This window comes from Mobula birostris, chromosome 5 (genome assembly GCF_030028105.1).
Source record: "Mobula birostris isolate sMobBir1 chromosome 5, sMobBir1.hap1, whole genome shotgun sequence".
Lineage (NCBI taxonomy): Eukaryota > Metazoa > Chordata > Chondrichthyes > Myliobatiformes > Myliobatidae > Mobula > Mobula birostris.
The window spans coordinates 2,977,213-2,997,211 of NC_092374.1; the positions used below are offsets into that span (position 1 = coordinate 2,977,213).

A 19,999-nucleotide genomic window follows, 5' to 3' on the forward strand; every position below is an offset into this window, starting at 1 on the left:
GCAGAAGACAGAGAGTGGTAGTGAATGGAGTGTATTCTGTCTTGTGAAGGGAGATTGATCATGTTCATCAGGAATCTGTCCTGGGACCTCTGCTTTTAGTGATTTATATAAATGACTTGGATGAGGAACTGGGTTAGTAAGTTTGCAGATAAGATGAAGCTAGGTGTTGTTGTGGATAGTGTAAAAGGTTACAACGAGATACTTCCTAAGGTTGTCATAGCCTGGGGTGGTAGTGGGGATAAGCTTCCACTACATATAAAGTACTCCAAATGTCCTGCAACTCTAACAGCCCCTGACGACCAAGACCAACTCTTGGCCTTCACATGTGGCTTAGCTACTAAGCCCAGCAGAACTGTTTCTACTGACAAGAGAAGGGGCAAAAATGGACCATTGGCGCCTCAAAACCAGTTGCTTTGGGCAGGTGGGCTCGTCAGCCTTGGACAGTAGCCTGTCTAGGAGAAGGAAAACTCTAATTTTAAACCCCCGCTGCCTTGCGGCCCTACCCACCCATGGGAAAGGCTTCAGGAGTAAACCCCGAGGAAGAGAAAGGCTTCAGGAGTAAACCCCGAGGAAGAGATCCGGAGCCGGGGTACCTAAGACAGTTTGATGTTGTTTACAACTTCACTCTGGCAACCTCTGCGATGACACTGGTGCCAAACTGTATCAGCACTTGCCCTTCCCTTGGACTACATCAGTGACATGGAGAGGGGGAACCTGCTGCATGGGCAGCAACCGGTTCTTCAAATCTTCCCACCCAGGCTTGTGCCCTGGAGAGGACACAGTCCAACAGAGACGTAAACCCATGATACCCTGGGATCGATGGCTGCCTACTACTATAACAAGACAGTGATAAGATACAGAACTGGGCTGAGAAGTGTCAGATGGAGTTCAGTCCATAAACATGTAAAGTCATGCAGTTTAGAAGGTTGAACTTTAAGGCAGAATACAGGGTAATGTTAAAATGTTAATTGTAAGATGATTGAAATTGGGAGAAGGAGCAAAGTTTGTAAAAATACTATGAATGGTTAGGCCATAGTTAGCACTGAGAAAGAGAGGGACAGGTCACAGGATTTCTGAAGGCCTTTCTGTATCTGGGCTTAGAATGCTTCAAAGCCGGGAGTGAGGGAACAACTTTATAAGACATTGTGCGCGTTCTGATCACCACACCATAGATTGGAAGGAGAGAGTGCAGGAGAGACTCAGCAGAACGTTTCTGGGATGGAAAGTTTCAGTTATGAGGAGAGAGTAGAAAGGCTGGTTCGGTTTTTCTTGGAGCAGAGGAGGCTGAAATTATACTTACATCACTGTTTCCTTTGGTCTCCGTGAGTGCATTCTGTGAACAAAGAGGGAAGTAAAGGTTACCAGGAGTGGACTGACCCAAGTGATGACAGCAGGACCCAGAGGTTCACCTACCTTCTGGAACTTTTGAAAGACATTGGGATAGCTATGTCCCCCAGGCCGTATGGGATATACCCCAGTTATAATAACCCTGGATATCTGCTGGATAATGAGGAACAGGATGCCTCTCTTCCAGCTTGATGTGGAGCTCCCTGTTCGGTCCCAGAGCTTTCCAGCCCAGGCTCACTCAAGCTCCCTTCAATGTTCTTTGAATTGTCTCTCATCTCCTTTTAAGCAGCAATCTCAGACCACAGGAACTCTCTGAGTGAACGTTCTCTGGTCCTCCCAACTCTCTTCACTCTGAGTCCTCATATCATCCTACCGCTCTCTACCTATTCAACCTTCCTTTAACCTGCTCTGCTCCTCGTCAGGCTCTTCCCATGAAGCATCTCATCCCCATCACTGCTCCCAGAAATCCATGGTCTCAAACTCCTGAGAGGCAGCGTCCCAACTTAAGTATGATCATTGCTGGATACTAGTTTTGTTTTCTAAGTGCCCTGTTCCCACTTTCTTCAACAAAGCTTCCAGCATTTCCCTTGATTTGATGTTGTAATTAGTCTGTAGTTCCTTGTTGTCCTCTCATGAACTTTGGCATCTACTTGTGGTCTTCTGACATAGGGAAGTGTTCCACAACCTATGGGCTTTTGAAAGGTGAAAGCAGTGCATCCACCGTCTCCACAGACCCCCTCCTTCAAATCTCTGAGATACAGGTCATCCGGGTTGTTAAGTATTCATTTCTCCAGTGCACCATATTTCTTGATCAATCTCACCAAGGACCTCAATAGAAAGCAACAGGACAAACCATAAGATTATAGGCCTGTAAGTCTTACATCAGATGTAGGGGACGTATTGAAAAAGATTCTTAGGGGAGAGGATTTGCTCAGAATTGGGGGAAATCCTAAGCTTATTAGTGATAGTCAGCATAGTTGTGAGGGGGCAGTGGGGGTTTGAATGGCTTTTTTGTTTAATTAAGTGCAATCGTGAACAATAGCCAGATCAGAAATGCTGATCAGGTCAACTAGTTCCCAAAGAAAACTCTGATAGGCCAATCAGATTGTTCACTGCTGCTCAGCGATCACAGGCACGAGGGTCGCTAGCCCCTGTACCCCAGAAACACACCTGAACAGTGCGGCAGAGGTGATGGCTTTTGAGGAGGTGATGAAGATGACTGGATGTTGTCTACATGAACTTTAGTAAAGCTTTTGACATAATCCCTCATGGTAGGCTGATCCTGAAGATTAATTCACATGCGATCCATAGTGAGCTGATAGGTTAGATATAAAGTTGACTTGCCGACATAAGACAGCAGTGTTGGAAGGTGTTTCTCTGGCAGGTGGATTTCCACAGGCATCAGTGCTGGCACCTCTGTTTGTGATTTATATAAATGATCAAATGATACAGTAAGATGTAGATCATTTGGAAATTTGGGTGGAGGAATGGATAATGGAGTCTAACACAAATAAGTGTGAGTTGTTGCTCTTTGGAAGTCAGAGTCATAGAACACCACAGCACAGAAACAGGCTCTTCGGCCCATCTAGACAATGCCAAACTAGTAATTTGCCTAGTCCCATCAACCTGCCCCCAGACCATCACCCTTCAAACCTCTCTCATCTATGCACCTATCCAAAGTTGAAATCAAACTTCAAATGTAAAGGAAAAATATACACTAAATGGCAGATCCCTTAGTGTGACGAAGGCCTGTCACTGACTACCGACGGCACATGGTGCACTCAGTAAAACACTCATCCCCAGCAGTAACAGTGACTGGGTCTGAACCAGAGCTACTGCATGGAGCTGGCTCATATCGAGGCAGCAGCAACCTGAACAGGTGTGCTGATGGTGGAGGATACCATCTTTAATTGGATAATTGAGTTAATTAGCTTTTGGTTGGTCTAGGGGGAGGGGCTTAGCAGTTATAAGCCTCAGGTTCATTCCCAAGGGTTCAGGGTTAGTTTTCTTTGGTGTTTAGTCTGAGGGTGGCTATATATATATATATATATATATATATATATATATATATATATATATATATATATATAAAGTTGCTGGTGAACGCAGCAGGCCAGGCAGCATCTCCAGGAAGAGGTGCAGTCGACGTTCCAGGCCGAGACCCTTCGTCAGGACTAACTGAAGGGTCTCGGCCTGAAATGTCGACTGCACCTCTTCCTGGAGATGCTGCCTGGCCTGCTGCGTTCACCAGCAACTTTGATGTGTGTTGTATATATATAGTTTTTTTTCCCAGTGTTTGTCTTGTTTTGAGGTAATAAAAGCACCTCAATTTATTTTTGCGACTCAAGCCATCTGGTTATTTTTCTTAAACAATTGACGCACAGTTTTTTGTGACACTTAGGAATACTGATGTACAGAGGGATCTTGCTGTGCAAGTCCACAGCTCCCTGTGAGTTGCAATTCAAGTTATCAGATTGGAAAAGCAGCAAAGAGAATGGAGTATAAAGTTTGAGAAGTCATGTTGCAGCTGTAGAAAACTTCGGTCAAGGTACAGGTGGAGTATTAAAGGGTGTAGAGGGTTTGGAGAGGGTGCAGTAAAGTTTCACCAGGATGCTGTCTGGATTAGAGAGCATGTGCTAGAAGGAAAGGATGGAGATCCTGAAATGTTAGAGGATGAGGGGGCATCTAAAGAAAGTTTATAAAATTAAGAGGCATGGGCAGGATAGATTTTCCCCACTGGGTGAAATGTGAAATACTGGAGGATGCAGATGAGAGAAGGATCAGTATCAGAATCAGAATCAGGTTTATCAGCACCAGCATGTGTGGTGAAATTTGTTAACTTAGCAGCAGCAGTTCAATGTGATACATAATATTGAATAAATAAATAAGTAAAGCAATTACAGTATATGTATACTGGACATTAAAAATCATGTAAAAACAGAACATATTTTGAAAAGGTAAGGTAGTATTCATGGATTCAATGTCCATTTAGGAATCGGATGGCAGAGGGGAAGAAGCTGTTCCTGAATTGCTGAGTGTGTGCCTGCAGGCTCCTGTACCTCCTACACGACAGTAACAGTGAGAAAAGGGAATGCCCTGGGTGCTGGAGGTCCATAATAATGGACGCTGCCTTTCTGAGACACCGCTCCCTGAAGATGTTCTGGGTACTTTGTAGGCTAGTACCCAAGATGGAGATGACTGGATTTACAACCCTCTGCAGCTTCTGTCAGTCCTGTGCAGTAGCCACCAGCCTCTGCCACCCCACCCATGCCAGACAGTGATGCAGCCTGTCAGAATGCTCTCCGTGGTACAGCTGTAGAAATTTTTGAGTGTATTTGTTGACAATGAAGTATAGTTGCTGTCTTGCCTTTATAACTGCATCGATATGTTGGGACCAGGTTAGATCCTCAGAGATCTTGACATCCAGGAACTTGGAACTGCTCACTCTCTCCACTTCTGATCCCTCTATGAGGATTGGTATGTGTTCCTTCGTCTTACCTTCCTGAAGTCCACAATCAGCTCTTTCGTCTTACTGACGTTGAGTACAAGGTTGTTGCTGTGACACCACTTCACTAGTTGGCATATCTCACTCCTGTACGCCCTCTTGTCACCACTTGAGATTCTACCAACAATGGTTGTATCATCAGCAAATTTATAGATGGTATTTGACCTATGCCAAGCCACACAATCATGGGTATAGTGAGAGTAGATCAGTAGGCTAAGCACACACCTCTTCGGTGTACCAGTGTTGATCGTCAGTGCGGAGGAGATATTATCACCAATCCGCACAGATTGTGCTCTTCCAGTTAAGAAGTCAAGGATCCAATTACTGAGGGAGGTACAGACGCCCAAGTTCTGTAACTTATCAATGAGGATTGTAGGAATGATGGTGTTAAATGCTGAGCTATAGTCAATGAACAGCATCCTGATTTACATGTTTGTATTGTCCAGGTGGTCTAAGGCCATGTGAAGAACCATTGAGATTGTGTCTGCCGTTGATCTACTGTGGTGATAGGCAAATTGCAGTGGGTCCAGGTCCTTGCTGAGGCAGGAGTTCAGTCTAGTCATGACCAACCTCTCAAAGCATTTCAACCCTGTAGATGTGAGTGCTACTGGGTGATAGTCGTTAAGGCAGATCACATTATTCTCCTAAGGTACTGGTAAAATTGTTGCCTTTTTTGAAGCAAGTGGGACCTTCCGCCCCTAGCAGTAAGAGGTAGAAAATGTCCTTGAATACTCCCGCCAATTGGTTGGCACAGGTTTTCAGAGCCTCACCAGGTACTCCATCGGGACCTTCCAACTTGTGAGGGTCACCCTCTTTAAAGACATCCTAACATCGGCCTCCGAGACAGAGATCACAGTGTTACCAGGTGCAGCAGGGATCTTCACAGATGTAGTTATATTCTCCCTTTCAAAGTGGGCATAGAAGGCATAGAGTTCATCTTGTAGTGAAGCATCTCTGCCATTCATGCTATTGGGTTTCGCTTTGTAGGAAGTTATGTCTTGCAGTTCCTGCCAGAGTCGTCGTACATCCGATATCGCCTCCAACCTCATTTGAAATAGTTCCATCACCCTTGAAATAGCCCTCTGCAAGTCATACCTGGTTTTCTGGTACAGACCTGGGTTGTCAGCTTTGAACACCTCAGATCGAGCCCTCAGCAGACAACGTAGCTCCTGGTTCATCCATGGCTTTTGGAGGGTTTAATGGAGATTTATAAGGTAGCTTGTTTCATCTTGCCTGGAGCATTCTGATGGGTGAGATGGTGGAAGCAGATGCAATAGTGATGTTTCAGAGACATTTTGACAGGGGACGGACACAAACCACATTCAGGCAGGTGGGATTAGTTTGAATCGGTCAGCACAGACCTGGTGGCTGGGGAGTCTGTTTCTCTGCTGGACTGTTCTATGTTCCACTAACTTTTTTTTTAACCAGAGTTAATTTGCTTCAGCTGTTCACTCTCAATACATCTGCAGCTCTCCATTATCATTTGTTTGATTTCTTGCCAATTCATAAATCTCCAGTAGAATTGCTCCTGTCTCAGTCTGTTGAGGACTCTCATTAGGTTCAGCTAAAGCTTTCCTGCTGTAAATATACAAAGCTACTTGAATAATTGCATCTCAGGTCTCGTTCCTTATCTTCACCTTGGCATTCCTGGGGTCAAGATAAAACTAACCAAGTCTTTCTCCATAATTGAAGCTCAGACAACATCATGGAGAATCTCCTCTGTGCCCTCAAGGGTACGTTCCACCCCACCATCAGTGGATCAACAGGAGATGCTGCCTCATGAACACATCATCTGTCATTAAATATAGACCAGCATCTGGGCCATGCCACCTTCTCACAGCTACCACCAGACAGGGAGTACAGAACCCAGGGTATATCCTCTTCTCATTCTTACCTTGGGAAAGAGATTCAGAAACCTGAAGGCACACACTCTGTGATTCAGGAACAGCTTCTTCCCCTCTTAAATGGACATTGAATCCATCAACACTACCTCACTTTATTTAACATACATTATTTCTGTTGCTGCACTGTTTAAAATCTATTCAATATATATATATATACTTATTGTAATTGATTGTTTGATTTATTTCTAGATTCTCATGTATTACATTGACCTGCTGCTGCTAAGTGAACAAATTTCACCACATATGCTGGTGATATGAAACCTGATCCTGATTCTGAAGTCCCACACCTCCAGGTTCAGGACAGCTACTTCCCCTTAACCATTCAGTTCTTCAACCAACTGGCATCATCTGAATTGCTACCTTAGCAAAGCAACAATGCTACTTTCGACTTGGGTTTTGTTCCAAATGTGTTCTTTCCTATAAAAATAGTACATGTTTTCCCTGTGAATGCTGTGAATCTGATGCTATGTGGCTATGATGCTGCTGTGGCTAAATTCTTCATCGCTCCTGTGCATACAGTACTTGTGCAGATGGCAATAAACTTGAATGTGACGTTCTCTATACACCCTGGGACCTACCAATCACACTGTCTTGGTCTCACTCATACTCCCAAAATGCAACAGCATTTCAATGCTATCTGCCATTTGTCAGCCCATTTCCCTGGCAGATGTGGGAGATCAGGTAGCAGTCTAGTGACCCTGGCAGCTTTGGCCATAGAAGCTGCACATTGTTGCACCACTTCAGACTGTGTGGATCATTTGGAGCACTGAGGACCATACAGGAGGGAGAAAATGTTACAGACAGGTGTTTCAGGGAGGTGGTCACACCCAAGGTTTGTCCAGGTAAGGAGGCGTCGACTGGTAGATTAGGATTCTCCTATGAACATCCCTTCGCTAATGGATATGCCACTTTGGATAATGTTGTGGGAGCACCTTCTCAGGGGGAAGTGACAGCATCGCTTGAATCAGGGGCAACAAGACTGGCTCTGTTGTACAGCTGGGTAAGGCAGGGACTTGAAGAGAAAGCTGTGTAGTCAGGGGCACTGACAGGGATTTCCTCGTCCATGAGGGAGGATCCAGGATGGTAAGTTACCTACCTGGTGCCAGGGTGAGAGCTCTTTCTGAGCAGGCAGAGGATACTCTGAGAAAGGAGGGTGAGGAGACAGAGCTCGGGGTTCATACTGGAACAATTGGTAGTATAACACCATAAGACACAGGAGTAAATTAGGCCATTTGGCCCATTGAGTCTTCTCCACCATTTCATCATTGATGATCTATTATCCCTCATGACCCTATTCTTCTGCCTTTTCCTCATAATGTCTTACACAGTGAGCAGTAGGGAACCGGGGAGTGCAGTAGAACAAAGGGATCTGGGGATACAGGTCCATAATTCCTCAAAGGTGGCATCACAGGTAGCTAGGATCATTAAGAAAGGCATTGATAAGGCCTAACTTGGAGTGTTGTGTGCAGTTTTGGTCACCTACGTACAGGAAAGGTGTAAATAAGATTGAAAAACTACCGAGAAAATTTACAAGGATATTGATGGGACTGGAGTTATAAAGAAAGATTGATTAGGTTAGAACTTTATTCCCTGGAAGTAATAGATTGAAGGGAGATTTGATAGAGGGATATAGATAGGGTAGGCAGGTTTGTTCCATTGAGATTGAGTGAAACTACAAATAGAGGTCATGGGTTAAGAGTGAGAGGTGAAATGTTTGAGGGGAAACTTCTTCACTCAGAGGCTGATGAGAATGTGGAATGAGCTGCCAGCACAAGTGCTGGATGTGATTTCAATTTCAACGTTTAAGAGAATTTTGGATAGGTACGTGGATAGTATGCCCAATAACTTGGTCTCCACAGCTGTTTGTGGCAACAATTTCCACAAATTCACCACCTGCAGGCTAAAGAAAATCCTTCTCACCCCTGTTCTAAATGGATGTTCTTCTATTCTGAGGCTGTGCCCTCTGGCCCTAGACATTCTTTCCACCTCCACTCTATCTAGACCTTTTAATTTTGATAGGTTCCAATGAGATCCCCCCCTCACTTTTCTAAACTCCAATGTGTACAGGCCCAGAGCTATCAAATACCCTACATGTGTTAACCCTTTCGTTCCCAGAATCTTTCTCATGACTCTCCTCTGAACCCTCTCCAATGCCAGCACATCTTTTCTTTAATAAGGAGCCTGAAACTGCTCATAATAGTGCAAGTGATGTCTGACGTATGCCTTATAAAACTTCAGCAGTACATTCTTGCTTTTACATTACAGTATGTTATAAATGTAGGGACCTTTAGGATTGTAATCTCATGATTATTCCCTGTGGCACACAAGGAACAGGGAGATGGTAGGTTCAATACATGAAAAAGAAGTTGGTGCAGGAGGGAGACTTGAGACACATGGATCATTGGCCTCTCTTGCTGGGAAGTGGGACTTGTATAAGAGGTATGTTCCATCTGCTATGTTTTTGTCCACTTACTCAGCTTCCCTAGACCTGTTTGAAGCCCGTTATATCCTTCTTGTACTCACAATCACACCTAGTTCAGGATCAGCAGCAAACTTGCAGATAATATTTGGTCCCCTCCAGAGCTCCTGGTCTAAATCCCTTTCTTACTCCACTAGTCATTGCCTACAAACTAAGAATTATCATCTTTGGTTTCTGTCTGAGAACCAAATCAATGCATTATCCCCCATTTCACGGGCTCTCACCTTGCTAACCACTGTGTGGGACCTACATGAGTCAAAAACAGAACATCGGCAGGAAAACAGTGGAGGACTACAGGTCTGTATGAGGAACTGGCAGCAGTGATAAAACCAATGGCCTGAGGCAACGTGTCCTAGGACCTGATGACCTGCACCTTAGGGTTTGAATAAAGCATCGATGGAGAAAGTTGATACACTGGTTGTCATCTTCCAAATTCCCGATTTTACAATAGACTCCACAGAAGAAAAGTAGTAAATGTGAGCATTATATATACAAAACAAGGATGGGAAAACAGGGGAGTACAGACTGGTTATAGTAGATATTGATAGCAGGGGAATTGCAGGGATTATCGTTTGAAAAATAACACGGGGAAGGGCACGTGGAAGATAACTTGGGGAGAGTGAACATAGATTTATGGAAGGGAAACTATGTTGACAAATCTGCTGGAATTTCAATGGGAACGAGCTCAGTTAATGTGGTATATTTGGGAGCAGATGGATTCCTGAGACGGCAGGTTTATCCTGTGAGGAGAGATGAAGCAATCTGCGCATGTTCACTTTTCTGGAGGACAATGAGATGTGATCTCACAGAGACAGGAACATTCACTGTGGGAATCGGCAGGGTACATGTTGTGTGGAGGATGGAGACACACAAATATTCCCTCTCCTTGCAGGTAATGATTGTTCTGAGTTCTCCACTGGGAGGAGTTGGGAGTTCAGTCACGGAACAGAGTATACTGATGTCAGGGCTCAGCAGAGATCGGGATATCAACGGAAGCCAGGGCTACTTTATATTTAGGAGCATACTCACACATTCATTTACAGTACACTGTTCAATACGCTGTGGGAAAAAAAAGAGAAAAGAAAGTGATGGCTACCAGGAGTGGACTAATACATAATTGAACATTGAACAGAGAAATCTTAGCTTGCTGAATCTTTTCTGAGAAAACATGATCCATACAGTATCTTGGTAAATCTCCACATCTTATCAATAATGAGGTTACCTGAATTGAACACAAAGATCTAATCAACATTTTATAGAGCTGCAATGTTACTTTGAGACTCTTGAACTCAATCCCCCAGCTAACGAAGGCCAACACACCATACATTTGTTAACCACACTATCAAGTTACATACCAAATTTGTGGGACCTATGGATTTAGACCCGAAGACCACTCTGTTTCTCCACACTGCTGAGAATCCTACCGTTGACTTTGTACTTCACTTTTAAGTTCGATCTTAATCTAAATGTGTCACTGCACACTTTTCCAGATCAAACTCTATCTGTGACTTTGCAGCCCAGTTCTGCATACTCTCTATATATGGTTGTAACTCGCAACACCTTCTGCAGTATCCACAATATCTCCAACCTTCGTGACATCTGCTAACTTACCAACCCACTCCTCCACTTCCGCTCCCAAGTCACTTATAAAATCACAAAGGGCAGGGTTTGCAGAACATATCCCTGTGGAGCACCAAACTCTAGGTACAATATACTACATCTACTACCACTCCCTGCCTTTTGTAGGGAAGCCAATTCTGAATCCATAGAGCCAAGTTTCGCTGGATCCAATGCCTCTTGACTTTCTGAATGAAATCTTGTCAAATGTCTCATTAAAACCATAGGCACCACATTCACCACTCTACTTTAATCAATTTGTTTTACCACCTCCTCAAAAGACTCAAACAGGTTTGTGAGGACCCTCACAAAGCCAAGCTGACTTTTTCTAATGTGACTATGCATTGCCAAATGACAATAAATCCTGTCCCTAAGAATCTCCAGTAGGTTGCCCACCACCGACGTAAGATTCATTGGTCTATAAATTCACAAGATTAACCCTTTCACCTATCTTGAAAAATGGAACACTTGTTATCCTCCAATCCTCTAATTACTACTCTTCTGGCCAGGAAGGAAGCAAGGATTATGGTCAATGCCCTAGAAATCTCTTCCCTCACTTTCTATAGATATGTGGGCTAAATCTGGTCTAGCTTCAGGGACTTAACTGTCCTTACATTTTTCAACAGTTCCAACACTATTCTTTCTTAATCTTGACATAATCCATCACATTAGCTTGCTCTACACTGACCTCGTATTCGTCAAGATCCCTCTCACTGAACCAAAGTATTCATTAAGGACCTCCCCTTTCTTGAACAAAGGAATAACATTTGCCACCCTCCAACCATCTGGCACTACTCCTGTACACAGTGAGGACTCAAAGATCATTGCCAAAGGTGCAGCAATCTCTTCCCTCGCTTCTCGTAGTAACCTGGGGTATTTGATGTTGTGGTGCTTGCCAAGCTTGGAAATCAGCTTGCAGAAGTTTCATTAACAGTCAAGGTGACATCCTCAGTGTGTGGTTGTTGGTGTTTCTCTCTGGGAATGCTTGATTTTATATAGGCGCCCATTCACTTGCCTCAGTCCTGATTGTCTATCCCTACAGTTGACCTTTGAATTCAATCAGCTCGCCTTTCTTTGGCTCTTAGGGGTTCGTGGATGGTGTCTATTTTGGCATGCTTGCTGACAGAGAACCACTCTTCCAAAGAGAAATGACAGCCTGACTTCTAGAACCTCAAGGCATCACAATCACTCACAAGTAATGGCAACTTTAAGGAAGTTTGCCTCAAGAGCCATGGTACCAGGAAAGACAACTGACAAACGCAATGTGGTGTACAGGGTCACCTGTGGAGACTGCAACAAGAACTACGTCGGCCGTACAGAACGTAGACTCTCAAAACATTTATGGCAACACAAACTGGCAGTACGGAGACATGACCCACTGGCCCTGATTTTGGTACGTGAAGACTAAGGACACCACATTAACTGGGACACTGTGGAGGTTCTGGTGCAGGCAAGTATGAAGCATGCACAAGAATTTTTAGAAGCGTGGTTCTCTTTTGGTAACTCCATAAACAAACATACTGAAATAGTTGCCATCCGCGAACCCCTAAGAGCCAATCGAATTAAGAGGTCAATTGTAGGCGTAGCCTATCAGGACCAAGGCAAGTGAAAGGGGCCCTATATAAACGTGAGCACTCCCAGAGAGAAACACCAACAATCGCGCACTGAGGTTGTCACCTCGACTGGTGATGAAACGTCTACAAGCTAATTGCCAAGCTCAGCAAACACCACAACATTAAAAAAGCCTCAACCCAAGCTACCAGTATTCGCCACCGTCCTAAACCTAGGGTACATTACATCTGACCCAGGGACTTATCTATCCTAATGTTTTTCAAAACTTCCAGCATATTCTCTTTCTGAACGTTGACATGTTCAAGTATATCAGCCTATTTTACGTTGTCCTCAGAACCTCAATGTCCCTCTCACTGGTGAATACTGAAGCAAGGTATTGATTAATTATCTCCTCCAACTCCAGGTACACGTTTCCTCTGCTATCCCTGATCAGTCCTGCTCTCACCCTGGCTATCCTTCTGTTCTTCACATACATGTAGAGCACCTTGGGGTTTTCCTTAATTCTACTCGTCAAGTCCTTCTCAGGCTCACTCCAGTTTCTTTTCAACATTCTTGTGAATCGGCTCCCAGCTCCATTCAGGCAGCTACTCTCAGACTGGAGGAACAACACTTCACATTCCCACTGGTTTCCCTTCTCCTTCCCTTTTTCCCATGGTCCACTCTCCCATCCTTTCAGATTCCTTCTTCTCCTACCCTTTATCTCTTCCACCAATCACTTCCTAGCTTCTTACTTCAGCCCTCCTCCCCAACCAACCTGATTCAGTTTCCCCTTTCACTCAGTTTTCTCGACTCCCTCTCCTCTTTGTCTCATCACCATATCACTTCCACTGCCCACCACTGCTTGGTTCCAGACTCTTTCCTCATCAATCGGAGAGTGTGTGATTTTTTTCAGGAGAAGATACTCACTTTGTCACCTCCGGGAGTTTCCTTGACTAATTGCTGTAAACAAAGAGGAAAGTGAAGGTTACTGGAGTGGACTGACCCAAGTGATGCCAGCAGGACTGGGGGATTTATGAAGTCCCTTTAGAAACGAGGGGAGATGATAAACTACAGAATCTTGCAGATGGTGCCAATTTCTCCTGGAGGAACAAGTCTCACGTTCACCCACCTTCTGGATAACGAATAACACAACACCACTCTGCCCATCTGGTCTGTTTTGGTGGAGCTCTTCGTTTTGTCTCACTCCCCTCTTCCCACAGTCCTGTAATGATTTCCCAACCCAAGATCACTCCAGTTCTTTTTCAACTTTCCTGTGATTGTCTCCCATTTTTCAGGATGTGACTAAACACATTGATGAAGGAAGAGCAGTAGATGTACACGGTATTGGGGGTAAGGTATTGATATGGATAGAGAATTGGTTAGCAGACAGGAAGCAAAGAGTGGGAATAAACGGGACCTTTTCAGAATGGCAGGCAGTGACTAGTGGGGTACCGCAAGGCTCAGTGCTGGGACCCCAGTTGTTTACAATATATATTAATGACTTGGATGAGGGAATTAAATGCAGCATCTCCAAGTTTGCAGATGACACAAAGCTGGGTGGCAGTGTTAGCTGTGAGGAGGATGCTAAGAGGATGCAGAGTGACTTGGATAGGTTGGGTGAGTGGGCAAATTCATGGCAGATGCAATTTAATGTGGATAAATGTGAAGTTATCCACTTTGGTGGCAAAAATAGGAAAACAGATTATTATCTGAATGGTGGTCGATTAGGAAAAGGGGAGGTGCAACGAGACCTGGGTGTCATTATACACCAGTCATTGAAAGTGGGCATGCAGGTACAGCAGGTGGTGAAAAAGGCGAATGGTATGCTGGCATTTATAGCAAGAGGATTCGAGTACAGGAGCAGGGAGGTACTACTGCAGTTGTACAAGGCCTTGGTGAGACCACACCTGGAGTATTGTGTGCAGTTTTGGTCCCCTAATCTGAGGAAAGACAACCTTGCCACAGAGGGAGTACAAAGAAGGTTCACCAGATTGATTCCTGGGATGGCAGGACTTTCATATGAAGAAAGACTGGATGAACTGGGCTTGTACTCGTTGGAATTTAGAAGATTGAGGGGGGATCTGATTGAAATGTATAAAATCCTAAAGGGATTGGACAGGCTAGATGCAGGAAGATTGTTCCCAATGTTGGGGAAGTCCAGAACGAGGGGTCACAGTTTGAGGATAAGGGGGAAGCCTTTTAGGACTGAGATTAGGAAAAACTTCTTCACACAGAGAGTGGTGAATCTGTGGAATTCTCTGCCACAGGAAACAGTTGAGGTCAGTTCATTGGCTATATTTAAGAGGGAGTTAGATATGGCCCTTGTGGCTACGGGGGATCGGGGGGTATGGAGGGAAGGCTGGGGCGGGGTTCTGAGTTGGATGATCAGCCATGATCATAATAAATGGCGGTGCAGGCTCGAAGGGCCGAATGGCCTACTCCTGCACCTATTTTCTATGTTTCTATGTTTCTATGTAGTGTATATGGATTTCAGCAAGGCACTTGATAAGGTACCCCATGCAGGGCTTATTGAGAAAGTAAGGAGGCATGGGATCCAAGGGGACATTGCTTTGTGGATCTAGAACTGGCTTGCCCACAGAAAGCAAAGAGTGGATCATATTCTGCATGGAGGTTGGTCACCAGTGGAGCGCCTCAGGGATCTGTTCTTCGTGATTTTTATAAATGACCTGGATGAGGAAGTGGAGGGATCGGTTAGTAAGTTTGCTGATGACAAAGGTTGAAGGTGTTGTGGATAGTGTGGAGGGCTGTCAGAGGTTACAGCGGGACATTGATAGGATGCAAAACTGGACTGAAAAGTGGCAGATGGAGTTCAACCCAGATAAGTATAAAGTGTAAACACGAGGAAACTGCAGATGCTGGAAATTCAACCAACAAACACAGAATGCTGGTGGAACGCAGCAGGCCAGGCAGCACCTATAGGAAGAGGTACAGTCGACATTTCGAGCTGAGACCATTCGTCAGGACTAACTGAAAGAAGAAATAGTAAGAGATTTGAAAGTGGGAGGGGGAGTGGGAGATCCAAAATGACAGGAGAAGACAGGAGGGGGAGGGATGGAGCCAAGAGCTGGAAAGTTGATTGGCAAAAGGTATACAAGGCTGGAGAAGGGAGAGGATCATGGGACGGGAAGCCTAGGGAGAAAGAAAGGTGGAGGGGAGCATCAGAGGAAGATATAGTGAGAGGGACAGAGGGAGAAAAAAGAGAGAGAAAGAAAGGGGAAAAATAAAAAAATAATAAATAAATAAGGGATGGGGTAAGAAGGGGAGGAGGGGCATTAACAGAAGTTAGAGAAGTCAATGTTCATGCCATCAGTTTGGAAGCTACCCAGATGGAATATAAGGTGTTGTTCCTCCAACCTGAGTGTGGCTTCATCTTGACAGTAGAACAAATATGATGGCAGAATATAGTATTAATGGTAAGACTCTTGGCAGTGTGGAGGATCAGCGGGATCTTGAGGTCCGAGTCCATAGGACACTCAAAGCAGATGTGCAGGTTGACTGTGTGGTTAAGAAGGCGTACAGTGTATTGGCCTTCATCAATCGTGGGATTGAGTTTAAGAGCTGAGAGGTAAAGTTGCAGCTATATAGGACCCTGGTCAGACCCCACTTGGAGTACTGTGCTCAATTCTGTTCGTCTCACTACAGGAAGAACGTGGAAACCATAGAAAGGGTGTAGAGGAGACTTACAAAGATGTTGCCTGGATTGGGGAGCATGCCTTATGAGAATAGGTTGAGTGAACTCAGCTTTTTCTCCTTGGAGCTACGGAGGATGAGATGTGACCTGATAGAGATGTATAAGATGATGAGAGGCATTGATCGTGTGGATAGTCAGAGGCTTTTTCCCAGGGTTGAAATGGTTGCCACAAGAGGACACAGGTTTAAGGTGCTGGGGAGTTGGTACAGAGGAGATGTCAGGGGTAAGTTTTTTACTCAGAGAGTGGTGAGTGCGTGGAATGGGCTCCCGGCGACGGTGGTGGAGGCGGATATGATAGGGTTTTTTGAGAGACTTTTAGATAGGTACATGGAGTTTAGTAAAATAGAGGGCTATAGGTAAGCCTAGTAATTTTTAAGGTAAGGACATATTCAGCACAACTCTGTGGGCTGAAGGGCCTGTATTGTGCTGTAGATTTTCTATGTTTCTATATTTCTATCTCCTTTCATGCAGCAATCCCAGACTCTGGCCAAACGTCCTCTGCTCCTGCCAACTCCCTTCACGTGTCACCCTCCCTGGTGCTGCTCTCTACCTGTTCAATCTCCCTTTAATCTGCTCTGCTCCAGGGATCAACGTACTTTCTCCAGGCTCTTCCCATGAAACCTCTCAACCCTGGTACTGTTCCCGGAAATCCATGGTCTCCATCTCCTGAGGGAGGCAGCTTCCCAATTTAAATATATTCATTGTGGTGGTATCACGTGCAATGATGTGCCAGTACCTGACTGGAAAGAGCACTGAGCATGTGCGGGGTTTGCCAGAACGTTCCAGCATGTGGCGGGTTTAAGACGTGTTTGTTTATTACTGTAAATAAAAGTTCTCTAATTCTTCCAGAATATGAGTCTTCACTGTTAACCCACGGTACGTTTAAACAGAATCAACATAACATGATGTCAGAAGTGGCTCTGGAAGAATAATATGGGAGAATCAAGAATCGAAGAAATTCGAAAAAAAGAAGGAGAAAAAGTTTGAACTGTAAACAGTAAGGTGGATGGTTTACAACCCCTACCAAAATTGCAGCCGACTGGCAATGTAGCTGAGAATTGGAGGATATTCAAGCAACAGTTTGAAATATATTTATCAGCAATCGAAGCTGATAAAAAAGCAGACAAAACTAAAGCTGCAGTCCTGCTCCATGTAATTGGGAATGACGCAGCAGAGGTATATAATAATTTTGTCTTTAAAGATGAAGATAATTATAATTTAAAGTCGATAATGGACAGATTTGAAGTTTTTTGTATACCCAGGCATAATTTAACATATGAGCGATTTAAATTCTTCACATGTGCGCAGAGAGCTACTGAAACAATTGATCAGTATGTGACCAAGTTAAGAAAGCATAGTAGAACGTGTGAGTTTGGATTGCTCACGGACTTTCTTATCAAAGATAGAACAGTTTGTGGCATTCGAGATAACGCCATGAGAAAGGCTGTTGAGAGAGCAAGATTTAAATTTTGAAAAAGCTTTTGCACTCTGCAAAGCTTCTGAGACCGTGACGTTGCAGGCTGCAGAGCTTTTTGTTGTAAACTGCAATATAAACATTGTAAAAAAGCACAAGTATATCAAGAATATAATAATACGTTGACAAAACTGACAGAGATCAAGATGGCATTTGAAAGAAAAAGGTCATGTGCTCGCTGTGCGCGGGAACATCGCCCAAATCAGTGTTTCGCATATGGCAAAATTTGCTACAACTGTGGTAAGATTAATCAGTTTTCACACTGTTGTAGAAGTAGAAAGAAAGAAGGTGAAATGAAAGAAGTAAATGCAGTGTTTGAAGATGACCGTGAGGAATTTTATATAGATGCCTTTGTGCAAATGCTGACATGGAGAAGCAGTGGCTGCAGTGTCTGAGACGATCAAACAGGAGGCAACTGATGATGTGAAAAAACAATGGCAGGAGGAGGTTGCTTCAATGTAAGCGATAATGAAAGAGACACTGAGAGAATATGAGATTCAGTCTCATCACCGTCTAGAGCAAGAACGCTCACAGTGGGCACAGTGTAAGGAAGAAGTGAAAGCACAAGTGAAGGAATTGAGAAGTTTTATTGAAATGATGAAGTCTCAGCATAAAAAAGAGATTACACATTTGATGAATGAATTAGATGAAGAAAAGAAGATTTGGAAGAAATTAGGAAAGATACAGTCCAAACAGAAGCAGGGAAGCAGATTGCTGAGGATAGCATGAACTGCTTAACTGAAATTCCAGATTATAACCAGGAGGCATGTGAGAGTATACCAAAAAGTCTAGTTGAGATAAATAAAGAAAAGCTTACATCAGAAAAGAAGAGTCATGGCTCAGATAGCGAAGAGCCAACTTCAGAGTTTCAGTTAGCTGATATAGATTTGTTTATTGGTTAATATTGTTATTTGTTTTTCTTTTCAGGGAAAGGAAGATGTGATTCTTCAGAGATTTAGTTAACTGATGCAGAGGAGACAAAACATGTAAATAATAACAAGGAAACACAAGATCTGTGTGTACCACTAAGAAGGTCTACTCGTGTTCGTAAGCCCACGGAGAGACTGATAGAGACGTGTTGAATTATGTATTTGCTTTGATTAATGTTGTTAATTGTTTTTCTTTTTAAGGAAGGGAAGATGTGGTGATATCACGTGCAATGCTGTGCCAGTACCTGATTGGACAGAGCACTGAGCATACGCAGGTTTTTGCCAGAACGTTCCAGCATGTGGCAGGTTTAAGACATGTTTGTTTATTACTGTAAATAAAAGTTCTCTAATTCTTCCAGAATATGAGTCATCACTGTTAACCCACAGTATGTTTAAACTAAAACAACATAACAATCATTGTCGGATGCCTATTATTATTTTCTAAGTGCCCTGTTCCCTCTTCCTTAATCGGAGCTTTCAGCATTTCCCCAGCATTTATGTCAGGTTAATTGTTCTGTATTTCCTTGCTGGCCCTCTCACAAACTCTGGCATCTACTTGTGGTCTTCTCACATGGGGAAGTGTTCCACAATCTATGGGAATTTGAAAGGTGAAAGCAGTGCATTCACAGAGCTCCTCCTTCAAATCCCTGAGATACAGAACATCAGAGGAGTTATTTCTCTGGAAAACCCTATTTCTTGATCAGTCTTACCACTGCCCTCAAAGAAAGCATCACAGAGAAACCAGGAAATTATAGGCCAGTGAGCATACAGTATTTGCCCTGTGAGGAGAGCTGAAGCAGTCAGCACATGTTCACTCTTGTGGAGGGCAATGAGGTGTGATCTCACAGAGACAGGGACATTCATGATGGGACTGGGCAGGGTACATCTTGTGTAAAGGATGGAGATAAGAATATATTCCTTCTCCTTGCAAGTAGTGAATGTTCTGAGCTCTCCACTGGGACGAGTTGGGAACTCAGTCACCAAGTGTTCTGACATCATGGGTCAGCAGAGTTCTGAATCAGAGGCTAGTCGCTTGCTTTTATATTCAGGACCATACTTACGTATTCCTTTACTTCTCCTTTTTCTCTTAAGCAACTTGAAATTTCCTGTGAATAAAGAGAAAGGAAAGTGAAGGGTAGCAGGAGAGCTGCATCACTGCATGGGACGGAAAGGAAGGTGCTACAATGTCTAATCAAAACTGCCCAATGCATGACTGTCACCAGCCTACCTGCCATCAAGGACATTTATACAGAAAAGGGCCAGTAACATCATGAAGGATCCCACACACCCTGCTCATGAACTGTCTGTCCTACTCCCATCAGGGAGGAGGCTCCGTGACATCCACATCAGAACCACTAGGCTCAAAAACAGATACTTTCCCCAAGCAGTAAGGCTAAGCGACATCTCCACCAACTGACTCACCCCTCCACACCCCCAACCACCACTACTTTATCATTTCCTGTCAGAGTCACCTTATGTAC

The 19,999-nt window shown here is 44.0% G+C and overlaps 1 protein-coding gene across 38 annotated transcripts in view; it reads right to left on the minus strand.

Moving 5' to 3' along the window:
• The window catches only part of LOC140197167 (uncharacterized), a 132,221-nt gene that overhangs the window by 77,833 nt on the left and 34,389 nt on the right, over positions 1 to 19,999 (minus strand). For all 38 annotated transcript variants that reach the window (XM_072257047.1, XM_072257064.1, XM_072257063.1 and 35 more), the window contains exons 8-11: positions 19,580 to 19,624; positions 13,331 to 13,363; positions 10,265 to 10,294; positions 1,301 to 1,333 (exon numbers count right to left, since the gene is read on the minus strand). In XM_072257047.1, coding sequence (XP_072113148.1) covers positions 1,301 to 1,333; positions 10,265 to 10,294; positions 13,331 to 13,363; positions 19,580 to 19,624 — 141 coding nt within the window. The remainder of the gene's footprint in view (positions 1 to 1,300; positions 1,334 to 10,264; positions 10,295 to 13,330; positions 13,364 to 19,579; positions 19,625 to 19,999) is intronic.